General features: G+C 44.2%; 1 protein-coding gene across 1 annotated transcript; it reads right to left on the bottom strand.

Annotated features, from left to right (window-relative positions):
• Positions 1 to 291: 291 nt before the first annotated feature.
• Positions 292 to 17,865, bottom strand: MCM10 (minichromosome maintenance complex component 10). Its single transcript, XM_009321754.1, has 19 exons — positions 17,859 to 17,865; positions 16,729 to 17,049; positions 15,831 to 15,935; positions 15,102 to 15,236; positions 14,410 to 14,584; positions 13,430 to 13,595; positions 12,497 to 12,664; positions 10,981 to 11,097; positions 9,337 to 9,536; positions 8,240 to 8,340; positions 7,066 to 7,161; positions 6,840 to 6,957; positions 5,687 to 5,915; positions 3,964 to 4,123; positions 3,178 to 3,296; positions 2,186 to 2,299; positions 1,258 to 1,403; positions 1,002 to 1,044; positions 292 to 617 (listed from the first exon to the last, which is right to left on the bottom strand). Exons 1-19 carry the CDS (start codon positions 17,863 to 17,865, stop codon positions 534 to 536), a joined length of 2,604 nt encoding a protein of 867 aa, XP_009320029.1. The 3' UTR covers positions 292 to 533.
• Between the last annotated feature and the right edge of the window lie 835 nt (positions 17,866 to 18,700).

Raw genomic sequence — 18,700 nt, 5'->3', positions numbered from 1 at the left:
AATTTTGGAGCCAATGAAGACTGCTCTGTGACTACAACCCTCTCACACCCCTTTTTGGCCAACAGCTGAAAAACCTTGACAGGCTGGCATTTACGCACCGCAGCATTAACTTCACAAGTGCTTATGGAGTATACAGTCCACCCCAGTTCATGATGATTTGTCACTTAAAATCCTGGTGAGGTCACTACAGCAGCCATTCAACATAAATTGAGGGATCCCTAGGGATTTCTTGGTACAAATTCCTCTCTAGCTGTCTCTTTTCTAGGTTAAATCTTGTAAACAAGTTGTTAGTAAGAAAGAACAGGCATGAATGTGTATTTCACATGCAGCCTTATTCAGTCGATTTTAAAAAGATCAAAGCTGAATATCCATGCAGTGACCTGGTGGAGACTTTGTGGATGTCCTTCTCATCAGGAATTGACTCCCCTGCTCATTCATCTCTAAAACCAGAATCCTCTTAGCATTCCAGTAAAGAAATGTGTGGTTTAGACACAGAAATCCATCCTTATGTTGTGAAAAAAATCAACTCCAGGTCACTTAAGACTATTGAGAAATTTTGGTTGTTCCTCCCCTCTTGGTAAAAGTGTTTCTCCACCAATCTTCGGACCTTTTTTCTCCTAGAAACATGAACCATGGAGGAAAGAAGTTAGACGTGTGGTAAGATGTCTCCCAACCATTTTTTTGACAGAAGTTCTGGAAGGGCTAAATTATCTGATTAAATATTGACAGACACTCTAGGAACCTTAACATTCTGAATTCTTACAACTTTGGTCAAAAGCGAATTCCCCACAGTTAAATAAAACAAAGCTTCGAGAACAGAAAGCAAGAAAAGAAAGTCCATTAAAACACAGCCTGCAGGTACCTGTATGTACCTGACAAAATGCAGAGCTGCTTGGTTTTTCTGGGAGCTCGTAAGGGCACTGAAGCAAAGCGTGGGACAAAAGTACCAAGAGAAGCAGCCAGAGTGCTGAGGTGCTCAGACACTGCTGGCTCACAGTTACCTTTAGCATCCCGTCTCGCTCCCACTTGAAGAGGCCACAGGTACTGAAAGATGAAGATGGCAGGTGAGGACCACTGTGGTGTGTGTTTGCTGCACGGTATGAGGGGGTCCAAAGCTAGCCCCTCACCTTTCCCACACTGCTTAGCACACGGACTAACGTTCTCGTTTTAGGACATGGTTATGTGACTCCCAACACGTTACTTGTGAATGGACAGTAGAAAAGCCCCAGTCACTATTTCATGAGGCTCACTTCTTACCTGCATGGCTTTTTTGGGAGCCTGTCAAGGGAAATAGCTCGGTTGCCACAAGGACATTTGAAAAATCGCTTGATGGCATCATGCCAGTGGTAGTCATGGTTATCCTGCACACACATCTCCAGTGGCTTGAAATAGGTGTAATTACACTGTCAGGGAGGAGAAAGAGAGCTGTGAGTGCTTCACCAGCATGTGAAACCTGTTCTGTGGGTCGGTGACAGATAACATCCAGAGGAAAGCATCTCTGTCTTCTCCCATCCTGAGGAGCCCACCAGTCTGAGAGATCATCGCCCCGGGTTTTGTCACTGCTCCTTCTAATGCCATCTTCCCCTTTTTGCCACCACCCCGTGGCCCTGCTCGCAGCACCTCATGGGGCAAACAGTGGCCCTCTGTGCAGCCCCAAAACAGATAGGAAAGGCAGCGAGAGGTAAAGTCCAGCATGGGCTGAAACTCTGGGAATGGGAGATAACCCCTCCCTTCCTCTCAGCACATTTAGGATAGTAACAAAGCTCCACTCCTCTTCCTGATGGCAAAGTCCCTGGAAATGCAGACACAGGAATCACACCTAGTGTTATGTTTTCAAGGCACTTTGCTTATTTTGTCATCTAATATGGGGAACTGAGGGTCCTGGTACAAAGCACTTCAGGGAAGAAACTGATAAATATTTTCAGGACACCAACACCCAAGGAACCCACTGGCATAAACATCAAGTTGAGATGTTCAGCACAGCACTAAAGCCTGGTCTTCATGTCACTCAGTGCATGGGCTGCTCTCAGCAACAGTCATAAGGAATGAAACTGTCTCCATTTGATCCCTGCACTGGACTATGGCCAAGAGAGTGACTAATGGGGAGTCTGAAGGATGATCCAGCATCATTTTGTACAATCCATGCCCCACTCCCCTGCTGTCACCTTGGCTCCCCTTCACTCACGGTTTTACATGTCACAACTCGACATTTCACTTCTTTAATGCTCCTCATCTTGTCTTCCATTTCTTCCTTTTTCACCAGGGGCTGAAAGTATTGCTCCTGCAGTTCAGCCTCAGCCTGTGGGGGCACACAAAAAGGGTTGTGGGGAGATAAAGATGGAAGAAGCCGCTCCATAAATGACCTTAGGGCAAATTACTACCGGGCCCGCTTGAAGCAGACTGCAGCCTGGGAGCCAGAGAAACATCAAATATCTCTTGCTTCAAAAAATCCATATAGTGCATGTGCTGTTCTTCACTAACACTGGAATGAGCCATCTCTGAGATGTATGAGTGGGAGGGTTTAACAGCATGTACTACTAAAATAAGCACTTACCTACGAGGACAGTGCAGGGAGAGGTCGGGTAGGCAGATGTAACAATTGGTTCTTAGCCAAAATACTACTCCTCAGAAGGCCTTAAAACAACCAGGACTTAACACCAATACAATGTGTCCAAGACAAGAGCCCTGTGCCACTGGAGGTGCTTTATCCCTGGGAACGTGCTCAGCAAAGACCCCGATGGGAGAAACCCAACCTCTTAGCTCTTAAGGGCAACTGCTGGCATTTCACAGGCTCCACAACTTACATGGGTCCCAGATGAAGGTGGCAGCTGTCTTCATGTGGCCAAGGTGTCAAGAAATGAGGGACAAAATAGGTACATGGCTAATTTGGTTTTAAGGTAGAAGGATTTATTTGGTCATCCACTAACCAGGAAAATTCACTGATTCTTCCAAACACAGCAAAAAAAGACAATGGCAACTTGACCTTGCTATGGCTATGGTAATAATGCTGAATAGCAGGCACTGTGCCCTGTGTGCTCAGAGACCCCGACCCTACTCATCAGGATGATTTGGTGCCTATGACATGTTTGGGTGCCTGCTTCTTGCTGAAATCATTATGAGGAGTCCAGACAGCTCCCTAGTTCTGAGCCCTCAGTCATGGCTGGATTGAGGCCATACCTCTTTTAGGACATCTGTGTGCTTGGACTTGGCATTCAGGATTTTCTGGAACTCTTCTGACTGCAGATAGGCCAGCTGCTCACACCGTTTCTTTTGGGCAGGCTCTGGTTCATCCATATCTAGGGAGACAAAAGCGCTCAGTCCTACAGAAGCCAAGTTCAAAACAAGGTTGTGATCTCTAAGCATGACCACTGTAGGAGATTTTGGAAGTCTCAGGTCTCTCAGGCAGATGTTCAGGTCAAACACCAGCCTTTCATAGTTCAGGAGAACATGAAGCCAAGTTCAAATATGGCTTCAAAAAAAAAAAAGGCATTTTTTTATATAACATTGCATCTTCTCTCAAAGTACTATACTAAGAATTTTCACATCACTCCCAGGGGAGAGAGCAGTGTTGCCTCCCTGACTGATGGAGAAGCTTTAAAGGGAACTAAACAATTCATCCAAGATCACACAGAAAATCACCAGCAGGCAAACTCAAGTTCCCACAGAAAATTCAGATACGTTCACAGGTGGGACTATTTCTTGGTTTCCCTTGGTTAAGCCAGCCATGCATTGCAGATGCTCACGTGCTGGAGGAAAGGGAACAGAGATGAGGACAGGGAGCTATCAGCGATTACATCTCTCACTCTCTCCACAGGGTTGAGATTGTTTAGCCTTTGCAACAAACTCTTTAAGTTCTAAACAGACCTAACTTAGCCTCTCTTTGGCACAGCAGTTAAGTCCTCAACCCAGCAACTAGTGCTACATAATCATATTTCTTCTGTTCTAGAAGCTAACATCACATACCATTCTCTGCTTCTGTACCTTGTGGCTGAGCAACATTTTTCTCAACTCTTTCAACAATTTCTAGGACATCGTCAACATCAGCTCTTTTCCTCTTGACACTGTTCGGGTCAGCTTGAACAAGAACCTGGCCTTTTGCTCGTAGTCGGTGTATCGCAGCCAGCTAGGAAACAGGAAAGAGCAGTGAATATGTTGGTGACCACTCTAGTTCCCACGTTACTACTTCCAGAAGTAGCAGAGGAAATCTGTCAAATGGAGGAGACAAGATCCACTGGCCTGAGCACAGAGCTGGCCGAAGAGAGGCCCAACAAAATTCCCAGCTCTGCTGTACATCTAATTCACCACATCACCCAACCTCTCATGACTTCCCAAACCACCAAATCACTCCTCCAGGGGTGTTACCAGGCTTGATATCTCTGCAGCTGTGCTTTAACTGCTTCACAAATCAGTAAGTTTTCCAGAGGAATCAAATCACTTGAGATTTCCACATAAATTGGTAATAATTGGGAACTAACAGAAAATTGCATACAACTATTCCTTTCCATACTCACAAAATGTTAAGACTCCTTCTTCCTTGCTGGAAGAGAAAAGTTTCTTTGACAAACATGTGAACAGATTTGTGCCAAGGAAAGATGCAGTCTGTTCTGGCTAGACACCAAATTTGTCCAAACTCATGGCACAACATAGCTAAACCAGTTTAGTTCCCTGTTGCTTACCTGGCAGATGGAAAACACCCACAATACACAGCACTAGCAATGCCAAAGAACAAACATGCACAGTTTAGCACTCCAGGGATTTTCAGCACAAATCCCCTGCCCCTTCCCAGCACTTAAGGGTTTTCATGCTTGTAGAACAATCAATAGTGCCTTGCTCTCCTTTCTTCTGTAAAAATCACTTCAGCACCTCCCATCCTGGCCCAGGACCTATCCAGAACCTGATGCTTTAAGGCACCCCAAACTCCCAAAACACAAGAGCAAAAGAGCAGCCACTAGTGGACAGAGAAGCTCTGTCCCACCTGCATGAAGAACAGAGTGCAAGCAGAGCAACACAGCTACTCCAAACTGCTCTCCAAAGGTAATGTCCCCAAGAGGTGACAGACTATGTCAGGTCATGAAGAACAGAGTCACTTCTACTCACAGAAGCTGCTAGCGTGCATAAAGAGGTGTTTCTTCAGCAAAAAGCTTAGCATCAGGCTCACGACTTAAGAGATGCCTTATCTCTCCATCTCCTTTTCCCCAGTCCCATCCCAAGAGGCTCCTCTATCCCCTGTCCACGCCCAACTGGCATTTGCTGAAATTGCCATTGTGTCAGTGGCTTCAGTGATGCCTGTCTTCAGAGAAGATCAAGAGTGAGCTCATGAGCATCACACGCAAGACAGATCCTAACAACTCGCTGCTGACCAATTCAGGTGAATTTTGAATTAGCAAGAGACACCAGCTCCTGTGGCCAAACGTCACAGACACAGCCCCCTCTTTAACAGCTGTTCCACAGCTCTGGAGCTTGACTACAGGCAAGATGGTAGCATGAACCTTGGTACTAACAGCTGTCAGGAACTGCAGGTTTCTTGTGTACTGTAATACAGCCCAGTCTGATCCCACAAATGGGAAACTTTGCCAATATCAGCACTGAGCTGTCCTGTATCTGATCAAAGACTCCTCTACTACCACAAACCAAACTTCCCTTAACCTGCCCTTCTTCATACTCAAAAGATTCAAAGAGATGTTACCTTTTTGGCTTCTGCCAAGCTGTCTAGCTTTGGTGCTGGAGGTGGAGACCCGTCAAAGAAGAGGATATCATCTCCTTCTGAGAAGCCTGTGCCCAGCCTGGGCCTTTGAGGAGTTGACATTTTTGCAGCTTTGGGAAACTCTGCCCCAGGTATTGAGGAATGGAGCGAGGACTGTCTGGAGGAGGACTGCAAAGCAGGGCTGCTGGCTTTACTTGTGTTCTGGAGAAACCTTGTAAGACAAGAATAATCCATTGAAATAGAGACACAAGTCAAAGAGACAGAAAGGTTTAAGAAACAGATAGGAGTGGAAGGGATGCAGACTGATTTTTCACTAATTGGCCTTTTATTGCTAGAAAATCATGCAGCAATTCAGGAGAGGAAAACAAGACTGGTAAGGAACTCACTGGGTCACTGAAATCAAGAGTGACTTGAAGTCACCAGAAGGAGTGAATGACCAATTGCTTTCCAAAACAAAAAACAGAGAGAAGCATCAAATGAAGCTGGGAGGTGGGAGCTGAAAGCACAAAAACGGGCTTCTTTGCAGAACAGGTAGTTAAGCAGTGGGATTCCTTGTCACAGGAGTCACATAAATGCTTAGGTTTACCTAGATCATGGTGAAGAGGTTGGACAGGTTCATGGGGAAAAAAAAAAAGCCTTCAGAAATATTGTGACAGACATCACCTCTAGCTTGGAGAGTCCCTGAAGTACATAGTGTTGTAGGCTGGAAGAGTATTAGGGGGAAATATCATCATGATTGTGCCTAGTCTTATTCTCCTTCAGGTTCTGTTTTGGCTCCCGTTGAGCCTTTTGAGGCTACTTGGCTACATCAATCTCAGTCTCACCCAGGGTGGCTCTTCTGAGGTTCTTCAACAAGACATGCACAAAACACTTGGCAAATCTTAAGGTTCAGAAGACCCTTGCAAGCCAGCAAGGAACAGAACCAGGACTCCTGACCCCAGTTTCCTACTCTAATCAGCCTCTTCCCATCATGCCTTCCAGTTGCTAGGTACTGTGCTGGAGCATTTGATTCTCCACTGAATACTGGGGTATTTCTATTTAAATGAAGTTTTTATTAAAACAGCAAAACACCTCCCACAGTTATACTTAGGGCCACAATAATAGAACCCTTCCTGTGAAAGTCAGTATGTATTACCGCCTCTGAATCTCTTCAGATCGCTTTTTTCTGGCCTCCAGCAATTTCTGTTTCTGTTGCTTGAGCAGTGCTGAAGCAGAGACAGACTGGAAATTGGCCCCTTGCTTCTTTTCAGCATCTGGGAAAAAAAACCAAACCAAACCAAAATAAAAAGCCACTACTGTTTGCTCAGAAGGAAGTTGAGTGTTTTCAGGAGTGGGTTTTCCTTCAGGCAAAAGGACAATACCTGCTCTGGTCCAGTGTTTGCAGAGGTTTCGTGCTCCAAAAGTTGGCTGTGCCAGCAGTTCCTTGAATTCCTCAGAACATTGCATGGGTCTCTTTGCTGCACCTGGAGTGGACAAGGCAGAAATACAACAGATTTGGAGCCAGGAAGGGAAGCAGGCCTGGCTTTAGACATGTAGAGTAGTCTAGGTTGGAAGAAACCCCTGTGGGTCACCTGAGTGAGCACCCCCAAAAAGCAAGGCCAACTTCGTTATATTTGGTCACCCAAGGCCTTGTCCTCACAGAGCACATCACAAAGATATTTCTACCCCTTCAGCAATTTCATCAGTCAGACAGTTCCCCATCAGCCTTGGCTGCCTGTGGTGCTCCCACTGTTCCCATTTGTAGAATGCTTGAAAGCCCTGAAGCCACCACATCTTATCCCTGGAGAATTACGAGCAGCTAAAAGCTAGAGACAGGACACACACTATGTTGCCTGAAATGGAGGCAACTGAGGGAACTGAAAGATGTGAATAAGACATCTAAGTTACATCTAGAGCACATCATAGTTTGAATACTCTGTCATCTGCTCTCCACCGAGCATAAAAAGGGTGTAATATTAAGGGCTTTACAGAAATTAAATGGAGGCAGAGAAGATCAGTGACACCCCAAAGGCTATGGGGACATGTTTTGAAGATCACAAAAGAAAAGCACTAGAAACAGGCTGGGTACTCAGGAGGTCCCCTGCATTGCAGACCTGACTGATTTATACTTAGTATTCCTTGGAAGCTTTCAAGATTGACAGAAGTCATCTAGTTTAATCAAATAAAATAAATTCTCTTGTTCAACGTTCTTAAAACTTTGAAGTTTTAAGATTGAAGATTAAATGTGAACATTCCCATTAATCTGGCAAAGATCTGCTGTCACTGTCCAAAGACAGAACAGGAGACTTAATTTAGGGGCACTGATGAAAAAAAGATGCATGGAGCTACACAGTTGCTTAGTTACATTTGCCTTGAAGCTGCAATCTCAAGAGGGAAGAGGAGTTTTGATCAGTTGAGAAAGCAGCCTGCAAACGGCTACCTGTGTAGCAAACCAATTGCCAGATTCATTCAGCGAGTAGCGGGGTCCTGGGACACAGCTACACGTCAAGCTGGCAATATCTGGAGGGTGAAGAGACTACATTGGTAGTTAGGTACCAATTTTCTGCCTGGTTTCCTGGACAATTGCATCAACTCCTCTCACGACCAGATTGGAGAGAGTGGTTTGAATCTTCCTTTTCGGCACTGCAGCTGCTGCACTAGAAAGAGGAAACAAAACCAGAACATCAGTTTTCCCATGCTTAGAGCAAGGACAGGAGCTCGAACGCTAGCCCAGTGCCTCAACAGAACTCCAGCGACCCTAAAGTGTGCCTCTCTCCGGTCATCTGGCTGTCTTTGGGAAGGATGTGGATCTAAATCCAAATTCTAGCACAATGTTTAGGATCTCCTATTTCTCCCTGGGTTGAGATATGTATTTCCTATGCATTGAGAGAAAACTAAACGTAGGTAAAGGCTAAGCTTTGCTCACAGTTAGTTCCAGGGATGGAGAGAAGGCTAGAATTGCTTCATTACTGTGGAGTCACACCAGTTATCAGAGGGCAGTGGTAAGAGAATGACAGCCGTGTGTAAGCACAGGGCTTGATCCAGCTGTGACTCAAGTCTTTCCACAGCTGTCTTCAGGGGGATTGGGATGAAGGACCTGGCCCCTCCATGCTACTTATGAGATGCATACTGATCTACTGATCTTGGTCACTTAATAATACGTGGGGGTACTACTGTCTCTTCATTAACACACAGTGACACTGTATTATTTCAGCCAAGGAAGAGAGGAGGAGAAAATACAGAATACACTGAGTCTTGGATTAAATGCAATGAGCCATAACAAAATACGGTAAGGGAATGGCACTGAAAAATACTCAGAGACTTGAATGCTTGTGATCTCATGACAAAATTCATTTCATCTACTGAAACACAATGCTGCCTGGCTTCACAACAGAATATTAATTTAGAGGTTAAAAACACCCCTTACCACTTCTTAGTGCTGACTGTTAAAATTTTCCTATCAAATGCAGCTCTGTTACCCCATGGGGCCAGGAGGATTACACCAAATGTGGGGCATTTATTCCTCTCTGGTGAATGTAGCTAAGTCAAAGGGATCTCTAACTAAATAGACCCCCTTAGAGATAGCTTCAGGCTCACTTGTATATGGGAGGGAAATTCTGTTCAAAAGCAAGGGAAATAAGTGGTTATCTTACACTGAGGCTGCATATGCTGCTGAAGAGACACCTCCATAGTGAAACCCATCCTGACACAGCCTCTCCTTCAAACTGAGATTTTTCTGACCAACTTTTTTGGGAATACGGCCACCAGAGAAGGTGGACTGCAGATCTGCCCGCTTCGAGCTAAGCTTCTTGTACTGGGATTGTATGTGATACTGACAATATTCACAGTCGTTCTGAAAAGAAATGGGAGAAGTCTGTTGCAGAACACTAGCAATTACAATTTACTTCATTCCTCTCACCCACACACATCCTTCTATGGCTAAACTGAAGTAACATCTCTATTGTAGTACTCCAGCATTTGACCAGCTCAACAAACATATATGCCCACACTCCAGCAATGAAAAACAAAACTAAAATTGCCCATACTAATCACTGGAAAAAAAACTGTGCGTCAAGGAATTTTAAGGCTATTCCTTGGCTCAAGTCAACTGAAGTCCCAGGTCCTCTTGCCCAGATTCTGTACTCTTGACTCCGAACTGTATGCAATTTTCTTACTGGTATGAACACAAAGGAAAATTAACACCGGAGCAAGTTATTTCATGCACTCATTTCAAATTAATTCATCAGTTCTCAGTGTCAATCTGAAGGAGTTTAGAACTGAAGATAGTGAACCTGCCAGTCAGAGACAGCAGTGCCATAAATGCACTCACTCAGGGTGTTCTTTAACTTTTTACCAAAAAAATAACTCCATTCTCATTGATATTCATCTGCCCCAGATTTGTATAACTACAATTATCCCACCATCAAACATTCTTTGTCAGTAATTAAACAGACAGCCAATTCCTTCATGAGGTTCTTCTGCCAGACAGCCTCCATCTATGGTTTGTTCCAGGTGGCACTGGAACACATCACTGACATTGAGACCCCTGTGCACAGCCACCGCCTGGAGCGGGTCTGCAATCTCAGCCTTGTTTGCTACAAGTAACCTTCTGTATTTGTCTTCCTCCCACTCCACACACTTTGAGTTCCTCCCCAGTTCTTCATTCCTTCATTTTCTCTCCTCTTTCTAAGTGCTACCCTACTAACTATAACCCTTCTGACTTAGGGTTCCTTTCAGGTATCATAACATCACCGTAGCCATGAAGTGACATAGTCCACAAGTCCTTTAAACCAGTACGAGTCAGTACTGTCTCTAAAAGAAGAATCCCAACACCTTTTTCCTCTCATCTCCAGTGCCCCACGTTCAGGTATAAATATTCTGGCAGCTTGTGGGCACACTGGACTAGGGAACTCATTGGGTTAAAACCATCTCCGAAAAACACAGCCATTCCCAAGAAAAACCTCCTATTGTTTTACCTTGGATCAGTTCTCTAGTGCAGTGCATGGAAGCTTGCACTGGTGCAAAGGAGACTGAAAGGGTGTGGAGATGGTGGCAGTCATGGGTCAAGACCATCTCTTTTCACTGCAGCACCAGCTTTGCATTTAGGTAACTACTGTGCTGCTGCTACAGTGCCATCAGAAAAGCAGCTCCTCTGGGTTTCATTTCTCAGTTTCTCCACCCACTTTAGTCGCAAGTCAAGATCCAGAAACAAGTCAAAGAGTTGGAGCATCAGTACAAAATCAGCAGCCAGATTTTTACCAACAGCTTAAGGATGTCCTAACTACTGAGATACAGACCAGGTTCACAATCTGTGCACAAGGATCACCATTCTTCTTCCTGGCTTTGCAGGTGCCCATGTCCAGAGCTTCACCCATGAGGAGGATCTTCTGGGGGTGGTCAACAGACAAACACACCTAGAAAGAAATCAGAACATGCCTTGAGGAGAACTGGATGGGCTTCTCTCTAGATATCGCTGATTTGGCTCTGGTCCAGCTTGGTACCTCTGGTATTAACAATGCAGTTTTAAAATCCAGGCCTAGTTTAAGAAAGCCACATGTCCTGTTCAGATTGCAAAAAGGCTCAGTTAAACAGAAAAAGTTAATTTCTTTCTCACAAAGAGATGACAGACACTGGATTTCTATGCTCAGAGCCTCGGGAAACCAAGGACCAGCAAAGGCAGATCTAGTTGTGCTATAAATGATGGTCCTGCACAACCTCTTGGCTCTGATGCCATCATGGCAACCACATTCGGCAGTGGAAGGAGATGTACTAGAGCTTGTCCCTCTCCATATGTCTAGGTTCAATCAAAACTGACGCCTGTGCAAGAAGAGTGCCTACTTCACACAACCGAAAATACTAGGAATTGTGTCTGTAGGTAAGAAACACTTCAAGTCATCAGTTTTAATGTAGTTCTAAATGTGTACATTTTAGCTAAGAGCAGCCATTCTTAACAGTTAAATACAGCCCTTACATTAAATCTGGTATGCCTTTCTACTCACCAACAGGACTTTCTACTGCTTTTTCATGTTAATTCAAGCAATTATATAGCTTAATAGACAATTAATGAGATTATTAATTTTTCCATTTGGAGAATTTAAAGTGCAAAACACTACATCACCAGCTACTAGATTGCAATTCCACTTGACAGAAGTCAGTAAAAACGGTTTCCATTCCAGTGGAATTAAAAAGCTATTAAAAAAAATAATTTATTAGCAAAATGAAGCCACCTTAAATGTTTTGATACATACAGAAAAGTAATTCATCATGCTCTGCATTTGTAAGTAATTGATTAAACAAGCAAACTACTATGTATCAACTATGTATCAATACATAATACATCATTTGTTTAATAAATCAAATACTGCTGCTTCTTAGTCGTGATTTTGGAACCAGGAAACATTTTGCAATCACATCTCATGCTTAAATAAGAAGAGAGAAATGAGCTTCCCCACCTTTTTCAGCTTTGAGAGACCTCTAGGCTGAAATAGGCATTGCACTGAAGTAGCTGAATAAACTGAAATGAAAATACACTCCCTACATCGGTGGTAGAGCCGACTGCTACCGAGAGCAGATTAAACACTTGAATAAACTCTGATTTTAGATGCTTAATAGGACTTCTTGAAGTTCAGTCTTCCAGAAGGCCAGGAGCAAATACACACCACGCAAATATCTAAATGCAATTCAAACTGTTTAGGCAGACTGCTGTAATTTCAGCCTGAACATGTGTTCTAAAGCTAAACCTCAAGCAGATATGAAAAAGTTCAGCTAGGGGTTTTTATCTACAGCTGATGGACAAGTGAAAAATCCTCTCACCTCATCTGAGCCTTCTTTAGGTTTCATAGGATTAGCATTGAGCAGCCCGATGACTGTGCCTTGGTCTGTCTTCCAGTGCTCTTTGTGGACATCACCAAATAAGAAGAGTGAGACACACCGATTGAGATCCCGTAGGTCGTTCAGTCGCCAGATACTGAAGGTTCTGCCCTGGAACAGACATTGGCTTTCCTTTCAGCTCTCAGTCCAGGGACACTGACTGCATCCCCTCTTGCTGTTGCTTTTAAAGAGTTATTCTGATTTCCACCCCTTTGGGTTTTCCTGATTTAGAAAAGCACAATTTGTAGCCTCAGAAGAGGTTAGATATAGTATCTCCAGCCATGCCACACAGCCAGTTCTGGGATTCTTGAAGGCCAAAATAGCACAATAATACTGCTACCACCAATCTTCCTGATATTAAAGCTGGGCAGCACTCTTGCTTGCTGAATAAAGAGGTTTTTACCCCACTGAACAAACAAAACCAAGGCATATCTAGATCTCTGTTTCATCAATGACTTTCTATAGGACATGTACACCATTTAAGACAGAACGGCCTCTAGGGAAATGCTGGAAGTAGAATGTGTGGGCACATTTAAAACAAGAGGGCTGTCTAGAAACCCTGGGAGTCACAGTCCTTTTTTTTGCACTGGCATTTAACATATAACAGTGGATGAACATATTTAAGACAGATTTATGCCATGGTTACATTAGCCAATGCTACTGTCTGGGACAGTTGCACCAGATAAGCTAAGGACTTACCCTGAGGACTAAAAGCAGCATTACTGCATGAAACCAGACGAGCCAAGATCTTTAATACAGTAGCTTTTCATTAACTACATGGAGTTGGCTGATTAAGTTGAAGACCTAATTAGTTTATCAGGAAAGAAGACCAGCATTTCACTTGAACTGAGCAAGGGATACAACAAAGTTACTTACATTATTTGCACTCTGAGGAGTGGTCTTCTTCACTATGACTCCAAATGTTACCCAGTCTATTTCCTCCAGATTTTCTGCAGCAAGTTTGCTCTTCAGCTGGGACAGTCGGATGAGCTTCCGGTTAGCCATTTTCCTGTCCATTTCAGCCGATGAAACCCGGGGTTTTCTACATCAAGTGAAAGCGTGTAAAAGAGAACACATCCATTGGCATAAATGGACAGAGACAATCAAAACCATCCAGCATTCTTCTGGGGAGACTATCTCTTGCTGCAAAATGCCTCTGTGCCTTATTTCACCCAGAGTTCACTTCAAACAAAACCCCTCAGTTCAGGACTCTGTACAAGTATCAGAAAGCTACTGATCATGCTGGGTTTTGTCCAAAAAGCTGCACCGCAACTTAGCCCCAAGCCTGCGTTAACTCTGCTCGTTTCAGGAAGGACTGAGTACCATGACTGTCTGAGCAAGGTTTGGAAATTCAGCATGGTTTCTGGTGAGGAAAGACACCGTGAGTATTCAGAGACCTCTTGTGGCCACATCGAGTATGGGGATCACGAGTGGCTCCTGAGGCTTCTCAGTGTGGTGCAAAATCTGCTCAACTGGAGCACAGTCGGGCGTTGCACATGCCCACTGCATCCCTCCTCCACCACTGAGGACATCCCAGGGAAGGCAGTGTAACGAAATGATAGGTTTTTTGTTAGAAAAGAGCAAAGGTGAAAATAGAAATATGGTAATAAGCCAAAAGTCAATGTTACCTATTTACTGATCAATCAACCAGCCAATGCTGTGGCTTTGTGTTACATCCCCTAATGACAACTGACTAATCTGATATGGTGAAACGATGTATATACAGCAAATCAGAAATCCAGTCCTCCGCGCACCACTTGTGTGACTAGCATCACAGGACATTGGATTGATTGCGTTTTCTCTCCCATTACTGGAGGGTGATGTCCCCAGACAGAGCTCAGTGCTGGGCTGCTGACCTTAATCTCAGTCCCGAGAAGGTTTCCACAGACACTGGCTGAGTTGTTGCACTGGAGCATGTAGGCATGTGAGGAGTCTTCTCTCTGGTCACCTTACTGGGTGTGTTCCCTGTGGCAGACTTGAGAGGCTGGAACGCCAGACTGAGGACTTGTCGTGGAGGAGCAGTCTTGTTCTCTTTAGCAGGAAAAAAAGCAAGAAAAAAAAATCTTGATAATGAAAGAAAACTTCTCAACAAAAATAATACTAACTTACACCTGACCAGAGACAGGAGTCTAATATAGCACACCTAAGAAAAAGGTGTAAAACTGTCTTATTTGTACTGAACTGGTCTCCCAGTCAGCTGGGAACTGACAGCTCCAGATCAGTCACATGTAACTCAAGCAATGAATTCTGCCTGGTGAAGAGCTTCCCAGAGCAGCTCTTATTTTCCAGGCAAGCTAAACTGTAGGATACACAGATGCAAGTTAGACTGCTGTCAGTGTCCAAGTTAACCGTAGCAGTACAGAGCATAGCACCCATTGCAAAGAATACAATAACTAACTCTGTAGTGAGCTCTGTTCCGCTGTGACCAGACTGCTACTGGTGCACTGACTAGTGTAAAACTATCCTGGATGTGTCTACACCGCTGCTGTGAACTAGACAGGCTTTCAACAAAAGTGTGTTTCAGTGAAAGGCAGGCTGAGAATGGTACCTGCTGAGGATGCTTTTGATTTCTGGATTCCTTGCTTGGCTGGCGGTAAAGGATTGCCCAGCTGGGCTGAGAAACATGGTGACTCTTGCAGCTTCTGAACTTTCCTTTCCTTTAAGGGTGGACAGGGAGATTTACCTGGCCAAGAAAACAAAAAATTATTTATGAGATCTCAGGATCTGGACTGAAACACTGAGAACTGCTCCAAAGTAAGTAATTCTCTGAATAACAAGTCCACATAGAAGCCCTTCAGCTAAGTTGCCAGCATCTGAAATGCAACAGCCAGAAAAGCCCCAATGCCTTTTCCTCATGATGACCTAAAACTCTGGATGTCACTGAAACCACAAAGCTGTGGAAAGTAGGAACATCCCCTTGCTTTTCAATTTTCCCATGTGGTTTCATTACTACACCCAATGTGCTACAGCAACAAACACAGTTGTGTTTTCTGGGTGTACCAACATGTGCCAGTGAGAAGGGACACTTCCAGCAGAAGACCCTGGAGCACTTCAGTCATGAAAGATGCCCCATGTAGAATCAACCCCTGATGCAGACACCAAAACTGCACCTCATTGATTTAGTCTGTAGCAGCAGGAAACAACCTGTGTGGGAATACACCAGACCACCATTCCTCCTTGCTACTCAGTGCCCACTTTGGGATTATCTGGAGTCTTGCCTGTAAACTGCAAGCTGGTAGGTCAACAAATCATAAACCCATTTAATTAGTCTCATTACCAGGGGTTTTCTTCTCAGGGCCTGAACTGGACTGCTGCCCAATAGCAGTCTTTTGCAACTGCTCCTGTAACGTCTTCATCTGTTCCTGCAATTTTCTCAGCTCAGCTAGGAAAGAGAGGAGAAGAAAAAGGGTAATAATGAAAACAGCAGGAAGCCATTGCAAACAGGGATTTATGAGATCCCTGGAAGTCTGGCAGTTTTACTACATCATAGGACCTTAGAAAACAAAGACTCAAGCCACAATACAGATTTACTTGAGTCTACATAGCTCACAGTGAAGGGACACTTTTCCATACAGCCTGGAGCTGACTTCTCTCATATAAATATTTTACTTGACCGTGGTATGCTCCTTGCCATGTTGCATATATCTTTCCTACTGAACATAAGACAATTTACATGGCTGATGATTGCACTCCTTACTATAAAGAAATGCTTCCAATATAATCAAATATGTGGCCCAGAGACAGGAAGGCTCAGTGGCCAACTCTGCTTCCGCACTGACTGGTATGGCGGAGCCTCCTGCTGATAAGTCCGGAGGGGGAAGGGATTGCTGTGCTGGTGAAAGATGCCGGGATGGCAGCCCTGAAGACTGAAGCAACATTGCTCTTCATCAGACAAGGCACAGGTACATAGGCAACCTTCCCTGTCCTGCTCACCACAGCTAGTTTAGTCTCCCTGGCTTACTTCAGTCCTCTGTCTTTCTTTTGGAAAAACAGGTTTGGTGAGTTTGGTCATTGAGCCCTGAAAACTCAACCTAGAAACTTTCACAAGGACTTTCTGTATTCCCCCTCTGGGCACCATCCTAAAGTAAGAAGCAGCAGGCCCTGCCTTCTGCCCATTAGCCCTCTAGAGACAAGATATATATCACAAATCAGATAAAAGATGCTGTTACAGAAACCTTGCAGTTCTTGGTTGGTTTTCTCTTTTGCCTGACTGGGAGCTGAAGTGGGGACAGTTGCTTCTGCCGCCTCCTCTTCCAGCAGGTCATCTACATCTCCAAACAGCGCAGCCAGGTTCTCCTTCTGCTCATCAGTCATGCTGTCCTCAGCATCGACCTCCTCAGTGTAGGACGCATCATCTTCTGCATCGAAGAGCTCATCGTATTCATCTGGTTTTCCCCCCTCATCCTCTGGGGCATCTTCCTCCTCAGCAGAATTCCCTTCCTCAGTTGCCTCGCTTTCTTCCAGGAGGGAGGCCAACAGATCCAAGTCATCATCAGCTAAGGCAAAAATTAAACTCAGCATTATTTCTGTCCAGTTAGAGGAAAGCTGCCATGGAATAAAACATCCAAGATACTCTAATCACAAGCTGATGACAACTGAAACTAAATCAGAGCAGCAAGTGGCATTCTTAAAAAACTACTTCAGCTTTGGCTAAAGGAAGATAAAGCAGCTTCCTGCTGTCTGGTCAGATGGAAATGTGGTTGCAGACACTCTCAGCTTGTGATCCAGGCTGGCTGGTAGGCAGAAAACTTGTAGGCCACTTAGCGCTGGCTTTTCCTCCTATGCAGCTACTTGTACAATAGCTGCTGTTACATAGAAAAGCCTTGAGACCTGCAAAGGTGTAGCCAGGAGCTCTACAGAGACACCCACGTGGCTTTTGCCAATAGAAGCTGAAGAGGAAGATGCAAGGCAGGCAAGAAAGCATATTCTCACATATGCTTTGCTCAAGGAAGAGAATAGAGCAAAGAAACATGGATCAAAGGTACAAATAATGGAAAAAAGAAAATCAGCTACAGAGAGAGGAATAGGAGAGACAGCAGAGCTGAACTTCAGAACAAAACAGGAAATGTATTTAGCCTTTGCTGCCGAAGAAAACACAAAACCAGGGAAGGGGCACAGCAGCCTCACAGAAAGGTGACAACAATGAAGGCAAGGGGCAACCTCAAAGGCCTCCCCAAATGAAATCAGTGCAACATTATTTCCCTTGCTAAAAAGTTAACCAAGATTTCTGAACACTTGAACTTATTAACTAACGTATTAGAAGACAATTTTCCTACTTAAAGTAAAAAAGTACTTTCCCCCTTACCGTCCATGATTTCACCAGGATTTCTTCAAGAGTCCCTCAAGCAAAAATATTCTGTTACGGGGAGAACAACATTGATACTGTTAAAATAGATATAGCTCAACTAGAAATACATGTTTTGTTCAGGCACCTTATTTGATGATTTGCAAATCACCAGCTTGTTTTTGTTTACAGCTGCAGATGAGGGCTCCACTAAATTTAAAATCTCCATGTACATTTTCTACATCTAAAGTCTGATCTATGCTGAACTCACTGCAGCGCAAGGGCATTACTTTTAGAAAAAAGCCCATAACAGACACAGACTTTAAGAAATGCCTACCAAGTTCTCCTAGTAAAAACCATTTCCACCTCATCAGTCCTGTGTTATAATCATACTTTGCATTTAACTAAAGCAAATTTTCCAAAATTGATTCAGTCTTCATTTGAAAATGGAAGAAGGTAGCAAGGCTTCGCTCTCTTCTCACAACACAGTTCTTATTCTTAAAAGCATACATTCTGCATTTCTCACAGCTCCTCCATTTCATGGACACATGGCCATGAAAAATAATCGCATAGGCAGACATAAATGGCCAAAGGAAGACTGTATAACAGAAGAGAAATCCACTGGGGATGGATTACTCACAAACCCAAACTCTGCCTCTGTGCTTAGAGGTCTTCCTGCTGCAGAGACTTTTGTTTCGCCCATAAACTCCACTTTTAATAGTTCTCTCTTTTCTCTTGCTCCAGAATATTAATTTTCAGCAAAGAACAAAACAAAACTCAAGAGCACACACGAGCAGGCGTGGCTAGTGACCGCCACACAGCTCCGGGCTCCCGCGGTCCTGCTGGTGACACCGGCCCCGGGG

Source organism: Pygoscelis adeliae, unplaced genomic scaffold (assembly GCF_000699105.1).
Source record: "Pygoscelis adeliae isolate BGI_AS28 unplaced genomic scaffold, ASM69910v1 Scaffold202, whole genome shotgun sequence".
NCBI classification, from domain to species: Eukaryota; Metazoa; Chordata; class Aves; order Sphenisciformes; family Spheniscidae; genus Pygoscelis; species Pygoscelis adeliae.
Note: the sequence above shows the minus strand (reverse complement) of the source record. Positions and strands in the feature narration are given on the sequence as shown.